General features: G+C 39.7%; 1 protein-coding gene across 1 annotated transcript; it reads right to left on the bottom strand.

The window, feature by feature from the left end:
- Positions 1 to 866: 866 nt before the first annotated feature.
- LOC131737663 (probable serine/threonine-protein kinase clkA) lies at positions 867 to 7,615 on the bottom strand. The gene is made up of 2 exons (XM_059027943.1): positions 4,082 to 7,615; positions 867 to 1,957 (listed from the first exon to the last, which is right to left on the bottom strand). Exon 1 carries the CDS (start codon positions 6,193 to 6,195, stop codon positions 4,249 to 4,251), a length of 1,947 nt encoding a protein of 648 aa, XP_058883926.1. The 5' UTR covers positions 6,196 to 7,615; the 3' UTR covers positions 867 to 1,957; positions 4,082 to 4,248.
- Between the last annotated feature and the right edge of the window lie 368 nt (positions 7,616 to 7,983).

Genomic DNA, 7,983 nt, shown 5'->3' with positions numbered 1-7,983 from the left:
TATATATATATATATATATATATATATATATATATATATATATATATATACATATATATATATATATAATTATATGGCAGTTATACCTCCTTTCAAACAGGTGTGTATGCAATAAGTCCAGACAGTCTATTTGACATATACGGACGCCCTGAAGGGTCTTATTGCATTTATAATCCAGGTAAAACAGTGGATTTGAAGAAAATAAAGCATAAATCATGTTTAGGGCAAAACATTATTAGTTTTTTAAAAAAAAAAAAGTTTTATTAAATATCCTTATGCCAATAAAGCAGTCCCATGTATAACTTTGAACTACACACTACGTTAAACTGAGTAAATTAAATTAATTAAACATTTCTGATATTGTGCACATTACCATTGAATAAATACCCTCAGTTCTTTTGTTTCCCTGTCACTCAGTGCAGACACACTGTTTGAGCAGAACGTGCAGAAATGTCTTTTGGTGTTTTTCTTTAGCATTTACAAAGCGCTAAAAAATGCATAAAAAAAAAAGACAATACTACTATTGTGGGTGTTGCTGAGTGATTGAAAACGAGACATGTTGTGTTTCAAAGTGGTCCTGAGGTGCACAGCAGTCAAATGGGTTCAAAGATCAAGTATAATCTTCTAGAGGAATATGCCACTTTGGCGTCACTACTGCAGTATTATGTCTTTTTTTTCAAATGGCTCAGGATGCAAATATAGCCTTCATCCGTGTATTTTATATATATATATATATATATATATATATATATATATATATATATATATATATGTATGTAGATAGATAGATAGATCGATAGATAGATAGATAGATTTTTTTTACCAGGTGTACCCCAATATTATAATAATATATATTAGATTTTTTCTGAAAAACAACATCATGACTTATTTTAAAGGTAAACACAAACAGATGTTTTAGTAATAATTTCAAGCACATACATACGTACATAACCTGTCATGTCATCTTTAAAATCCCTCCGTGTATAATCAACGCAGTACAATGTGTTTAAAAACAAATAAAAGCAACTGGATGTAAGAAAGCATTTCTGACGGTTTCAACACAGACAGCATTGCCATGTTCTGGTGCCTTCGTTCAATCCAAGATTATCATTAGTATTTTTTAAAACTAAATTTTAAACCACGTAATAAGATTAAATAAAAAAAGATTATGAAGGCTTATAAGGAAGTCACACTGTATATAAAATAAATGAAATTGAATGGATTCATCTCTATGTATAAATAATAATAACACAAGCGCATGCAGTGTATATATTATACTATGCATGTGTGTGTGGATATAGAAGTAGCTTTCGAATGAAGGTGAGAGGAAACAGTAGATATAGAATCATGGGTAATCGGGATATGCAGATTTCAGCATAATGCTGACTGTATCCTGATTACCCATCATTCTAGAGCTGCTGCTTTCTCTCACCTTAATAATCACAAAATAAAAATAAAAAAACTATAGGAGTCGTTCATATTTGACACATTCAATTCAATTATAAACCTGGATTTAAAAGCATGGAATAAAGACAATTCTTCAAAAGTCTCTGATTCTGCCTTTACAAAGTGCATTATCGATTTCAATATTGTGTTTAAATTGAACACATAAATATAAATGTACACTGTATGATTGTTTCTCATTTGTGCGCATTCAGCATTGTTATACTTTAGAATTCTTTTGTTTGCAAAAATATGGTAGAAATATAAATAAAAATATTCATCTATATATCTTGATAAAAAAAAGTTCCCATAGTTCCCCTTGGTTTATAGCTCTGTGCGAGTTCCTTTGGGTCTAGTGAGTACGTTGACGTTTTCCCAGTCATTTTCCTTGCTAGCATTATTAATAAACAGATCAGCAATATTAACAAAGCAGCCCCGACTATCACTCCAATGACAATCCCTGTGGTTCTCCAGCCCAGGTGTGAGTCTTCATATGCTGTCGTGGAAAGGATTTCTGGATGGAACAGAAACATATGAGAACTAATAAATAAAGTGGCTCTTTCAAACATGCACAACAACACAGAGCTAGTCTGTGATATTTTGGGTAAAATGTTTTACCCAAAATATCATTTAAAAAAGTGGTTCACTAAACTCCACAATAGGGCTCTTTTCATTCAGGTAAAGTACCCCAATCAAGGCCATGGGTTCAAGGACCATTAGACCTCTTTAAGTAGAAGTTACAGTCAAAACACAACAGTTGAGGGTCTCTGACCCTGTGCGACTGGCTGGAATCACATCATCCACACTCTTGCGACATGCGTCTCTTTTTTGGAACGTCGTACAGCCTTTTCTCATGCATCTGTGACCTGAAATCGCATGGGGTCGATGGTGATCAATGTCAACATTTGCTGAACGGTCGTACGCTGGTAATCCATCATGGAGCAAGACTTCGAGGAACTTTTAATAGAAGAAGTTCATAGACGTCCACATTTATATAACCCCTCACTTACAGAATATAGAGATGCCCAAATAATAGAAACAGCGTTGGTGTGTCGTATTCAGAAAGCAATAGAAAAGGACTGGAGAGAATGTAAAGGCTGTGGCCATGCTTTGCTGGGAATTGCCAGTTGCTCTGTGCAGTGTGACTGCAAGTCTTTCTGCAGGTGTCGCTGCATCACATGTGTATTTTTGCATTGAAGAAATGTTCCCAATCCGTTTACCAGATCGTCAAACCTTTCACCTGTCATTCTAAAATACCTAAACTGTCTCTCACTGTCACATACCTGCGTGTTTCTGATTAATGTTTGAAATTCTCCCTTTCGGGTTCTCTGTTGGTTGAGAGGACGGATGCATCAACAACGTCGCTTTTGTTTTTTTTAAACCTCTTGTATAAGAGGTACAAACTCACCACATCTCCTAAAATGTTGAATGCAGTCTGTATTTAAAGTATGAACATGCTCAGTCAAAACAGCCATGACACAATGCGTCCATGCATTGATGTTCTAACGAGTTGGAATCTCAGCCCATTGATTTGAATGGAAAGGTGAGGGCTGGACCATAGACCACTAACCATACAGTTCAAAGACAAACCACTTACTATTGAATCAAAAAGCGAGCCCTGTAGTGGAGAGGTCAGGGTTATTAACTCATCAGCCGCTAGGACGAGGTTCATTACAACGCCCAGAGAACATTTAAAACTTTCAAATCAGATGGAATGCCAAAGAATGTGTGAAATCACAGGCTCCATGAAGCACCCAAACTGAACTGTGGCTTGCCTTAAACCTTGCGAGAGAACAGAAGGACCAAGACTTATGTTTCTTTGCTACTCCAGTCCTTCACTCGAACCATGAGCCACACTGCTTCTCAGAGCCTGGCTTAGTGGAGAGAGAACAGAACACATTGCTGCTGCACAGTCTCCACGTAGCTAATCCAGTCCTTCACTCGAACCACGAGCCACATCTCAACTAAAGTGGATGGAAAATAGTAGCGCTCTTGAATTGTTAACCCTGTTTAAAAATGAATCTCTTCTCGCTGCACGTTTCAGCTGAATGGCTGTGCTTGACGGTGCCTCGGATAGGATTTTTTGAAGTAGGTGGCGTCCAGCAAAGTGGCACAGGTGATGTCATGAATAGGGTTTCTCCATGATGTGTCGTGGAACACAGAAGGCGAAACGTGCACTCTGATTGGCTGAAAGGCCCATCTATAATATACTGTTAAAAGACAGCAGTATTTACACCTATATGATAGGATGTCTGCTAGTCCTGCCTCTCACTATAGCCAAAATCACACTGTTTCCAATAGTTAATTTGAAACTTCCGTATAATATCTACAGTAGTAGAGCCCAATTCCTTTATGACTGGGAAGCACCACTGCATTCAATAATGCTAGCCTTAGCTGATCTACATTTTATCACACAAAGATGACTATGTTCTGGCGCTACAATAGCCTAGTGTCATGAACCCATACACCTATAAAACGCTTGCAGGAAGGGACATTTATTAAATTGAAAATTCATGTGCCACTGATAAATATACACTAACTAAATAGCAAATGTTTCCTCAACTTTTATCCTACAAAAACTCTTCTATCTATACAGCAATAACCCAAAGCACTAAATTTACAGAAAAAAACCCCTTACCGCTAGAACTGCTTGATACCGTTGAGGTGATGGGTGTTGATTGGGGTACAGATAATGTAGTTCCTGTTGGGGTGGTGGTGTTGGGAGCATGAGGGGTAGACGATGCTTTAGTCACTGCTGTTCGGTCTGATTTTGGTGTTCCAGGTACTGTGCTTCCCATTGGGATTTCAGATGTTGTACTTTCTGTAGTGGTGTCCAGTGTGGTTGCTGTTGCTGTTTCTAATGTACTTTCTGTAGTGGTGTCCAGTGTGGTTGCTGTTGTTGTTTCTAATGTACTTTCTGTAGTGGTGTCCAGTGTGGTTGCTGTTGTTGTTTCTAATGTACTTTCTGTAGTGGTGACCAGTGTGGTTGCTGTTGTTGTTTCTAATGTACTTTCTGTAGTGGTGTCCGGTGTGGTTGCTGTTGTTGTTTCTAATGTACTTTCTGTAGTGGTGTCCAGTGTGGTTGCTGTTGTTGTTTCTAATGTACTTTCTGTAGTGGTGTCCAGTGTGGTTGCTGTTGTTGTTTCTGCTGTTGTACTTTCTGTAGTGGTGTCCAGTGTGGTTGCTGTTGTTGTTTCTAATGTACTTTCTGTAGTGGTGTCCAGTGTGGTTGCTGTTGCTGTTTCTAATGTACTTTCTGTAGTGGTGTCCAGTGTGGTTGCTGTTGTTGTTTCTAATGTACTTTCTGTAGTGGTGTCCAGTGTGGTTGCTGTTGTTGTTTCTAATGTACTTTCTGTAGTGGTGTCCAGTGTGGTTGCTGTTGTTGTTTCTAATGTACTTTCTGTAGTGGTGTCCAGTGTGGTTGCTGTTGCTGTTTCTAATGTACTTTCTGTAGTGGTGTCCAGTGTGGTTGCTGTTGTTGTTTCTAATGTACTTTCTGTAGTGGTGTCCAGTGTGGTTGCTGCTGTTGTTTCTAATGTACTTTCTGTAGTGGTGTCCAGTGTGGTTGCTGTTGTTGTTTCTAATGTACTTTCTGTAGTGGTGTCCAGTGTGGTTGCTGTTGTTGTTTCTAATGTACTTTCTGTAGTGGTGTCCAGTGTGGTTGCTGTTGCTGTTTCTAATGTACTTTCTGTAGTGGTGTCCAGTGTGGTTGCTGTTGTTGTTTCTAATGTACTTTCTGTAGTGGTGTCCAGTGTGGTTGCTGTTGTTGTTTCTAATGTACTTTCTGTAGTGGTGTCCAGTGTGGTTGCTGTTGCTGTTTCTAATGTACTTTCTGTAGTGGTGTCCAGTGTGGTTGCTGTTGTTGTTTCTAATGTACTTTCTGTAGTGGTGTCCAGTGTGGTTGCTGCTGTTGTTTCTAATGTACTTTCTGTAGTGGTGTCCAGTGTGGTTGCTGTTGTTGTTTCTAATGTACTTTCTGTAGTGGTGTCCGGTGTGGTTGCTGTTGCTGTTTCTAATGTACTTTCTGTAGTGGTGTCCAGTGTGGTTCCTGTTGTTGTTTCTAATGTACTTTCTGTAGTGGTGTCCAGTGTGGTTGCTGTTGTTGTTTCTAATGTACTTTCTGTAGTGGTGTCCAGTGTGGTTGCTGTTGCTGTTTCTAATGTACTTTCTGTAGTGGTGTCCAGTGTGGTTGCTGTTGTTGTTTCTAATGTACTTTCTGTAGTGGTGTCCGGTGTGGTTGCTGTTGTTGTTTCTAATGTACTTTCTGTAGTGGTGTCCAGTGTGGTTGCTGTTGTTGTTTCTGCTGTTGTACTTTCTGTAGTGGTGTCCAGTGTGGTTGCTGTTGTTGTTTCTAATGTACTTTCTGTAGTGGTGTCCAGTGTGGTTGCTGTTGTTGTTTCTGCTGTTGTACTTTCTGTAGTGGTATCCAGTGTGGTTGCTGTTGTTGTTTCTAATGTACTTTCTGTAGTGGTGTCCAGTGTGGTTGCTGTTGTTGTTTCTAATGTACTTTCTGTAGTGGTGTCCAGTGTGGTTGCTGTTGTTGTTTCTAATGTACTTTCTGTAGTGGTGTCCAGTGTGGTTGCTGTTGCTGTTTCTAATGTACTTTCTGTAGTGGTGTCCGGTGTGGTTGCTGTTGTTGTTTCTAATGTACTTTCTGTAGTGGTGTCCAGTGTGGTTGCTGTTGCTGTTTCTAATGTACTTTCTGTAGTGGTGTCCAGTGTGGTTGCTGTTGTTGTTTCTGCTGTTGTACATTCTGTAGTGGTGTCCAGTGTGGTTGCTGTTGTTGTTTCTAATGTACTTTCTGTAGTGGTGTCCAGTGTGGTTGCTGTTGTTGTTTCTAATGTACTTTCTGTAGTGGTGTCCAGTGTGGTTGCTGTTGCTGTTTCTAATGTACTTTCTGTAGTGGTGTCCGGTGTGGTTGCTGTTGTTGTTTCTAATGTACTTTCTGTAGTGGTGTCCAGTGTGGTTGCTGTTGCTGTTTCTAATGTACTTTCTGTAGTGGTGTCCAGTGTGGTTGCTGTTGTTGTTTCTGCTGTTGTACTTTCTGTAGTGGTGTCCAGTGTGGTTGCTGTTGTTGTTTCTAATGTACTTTCTGTAGTGGTGTCCAGTGTGGTTGCTGTTGTTGTTTCTAATGTACTTTCTGTAGTGGTGTCCGGTGTGGTTGCTGTTGTTGTTTCTAATGTACTTTCTGTAGTGGTGTCCAGTGTGGTTGCTGTTGTTGTTTCTAATGTACTTTCTGTAGTGGTGTCCAGTGTGGTTGCTGTTGTTGTTTCTAATGTACTTTCTGTAGTTGTGTCCAGTGTGGTTGCTGTTGTTGTTTCTAATGTACTTTCTGTAGTGGTGTCCAGTGTGGCTGCTGTTGTTGTTTGTAATGTACTTTCTGTAGTGGTGTCCGGTGTGGTTGCTGTTGTTGTTTCTAATGTACTTTCTGTAGTGGTGTCCAGTGTGGTTGCTGTTGCTGTTTCTAATGTACTTTCTGTAGTGGTGTCCAGTGTGGTTGCTGTTGCTGTTTCTAATGTACTTTCTGTAGTGGTGTCCAGTGTGGCTGCTGTTGTTGTTTGTAATGTACTTTCTGTAGTGGTGTCCGGTGTGGTTGCTGTTGTTGTTTCTAATGTACTTTCTGTAGTGGTGTCCAGTGTGGTTGCTGTTGCTGTTTCTAATGTACTTTCTGTAGTTGTGTCCAGTGTGGTTGCTGTTGCTGTTTCTAATGTACTTTCTGTAGTGGTGTCCAGTGTGGTTGCTGTTGCTGATTCTAATGTACTTTCTGTAGTGGTGTCCAGTGTGGTTGCTGTTGTTGTTTCTAATGTACTTTCTGTAGTGGTGTCCAGTGTGGTTGCTGCTGTTGTTTCTAATGTACTTTCTGTAGTGGTGTCCAGTGTGGTTGCTGTTGTTGTTTCTAATGTACTTTCTGTAGTGGTGTCCGGTGTGGTTGCTGTTGTTGTTTCTGCTGTTGTACTTTCTGTAGTGGTGTCCAGTGTGGTTGCTGTTGCTGTTTCTAATGTACTTTCTGTAGTGGTGTCCAGTGTGGTTGCTGTTGTTGTTTCTAATGTACTTTCTGTAGTGGTGTCCAGTGTGGTTGCTGTTGCTGTTTCTAATGTACTTTCTGTAGTGGTGTCCAGTGTGGTTGCTGTTGTTGTTTCTAATGTACTTTCTGTAGTGGTGTCCAGTGTGGTTGCTGTTGTTGTATCTAATGTACTTTCTGTAGTGGTGTCCAGTGTGGTTGCTGTTGTTGTTTCTAATGTACTTTCTGTAGTGGTGTCCAGTGTGGTTGCTGTTGCTGTTTCTAATGTACTTTCTGTAGTGGTGTCCAGTGTGGTTGCTGTTGTTGTTTCTAATGTACTTTCTGTAGTGGTGTCCAGTGTGGTTGCTGTTGTTGTTTTTGCTGTTGTACTTTCTGTAGTGGTGTCCAGTGTGGTTGCTGTTGTTGTTTCTAATGTACTTTCTGTAGTGGTGTCCGGTGTGGTTGCTGTTGCTGTTTCTAATGTACTTTCTGTAGTGGTGTCCGGTGTGGTTGCTGTTGTTGTTTCTAATGTACTTTCT

The sequence above is a fragment of the Acipenser ruthenus genome, chromosome 8, assembly GCF_902713425.1.
Source record: "Acipenser ruthenus chromosome 8, fAciRut3.2 maternal haplotype, whole genome shotgun sequence".
Lineage (NCBI taxonomy): Eukaryota > Metazoa > Chordata > Actinopteri > Acipenseriformes > Acipenseridae > Acipenser > Acipenser ruthenus.
Note: the sequence above shows the minus strand (reverse complement) of the source record. Positions and strands in the feature narration are given on the sequence as shown.

Excerpts from the sequence above, each read along its gene's own strand:
- LOC131737663 (XM_059027943.1), bottom strand. The coding sequence starts at position 6,195 with ATGTACAACAGCAGAAACAACAACAGCAACCACACTGGACACCACTAC.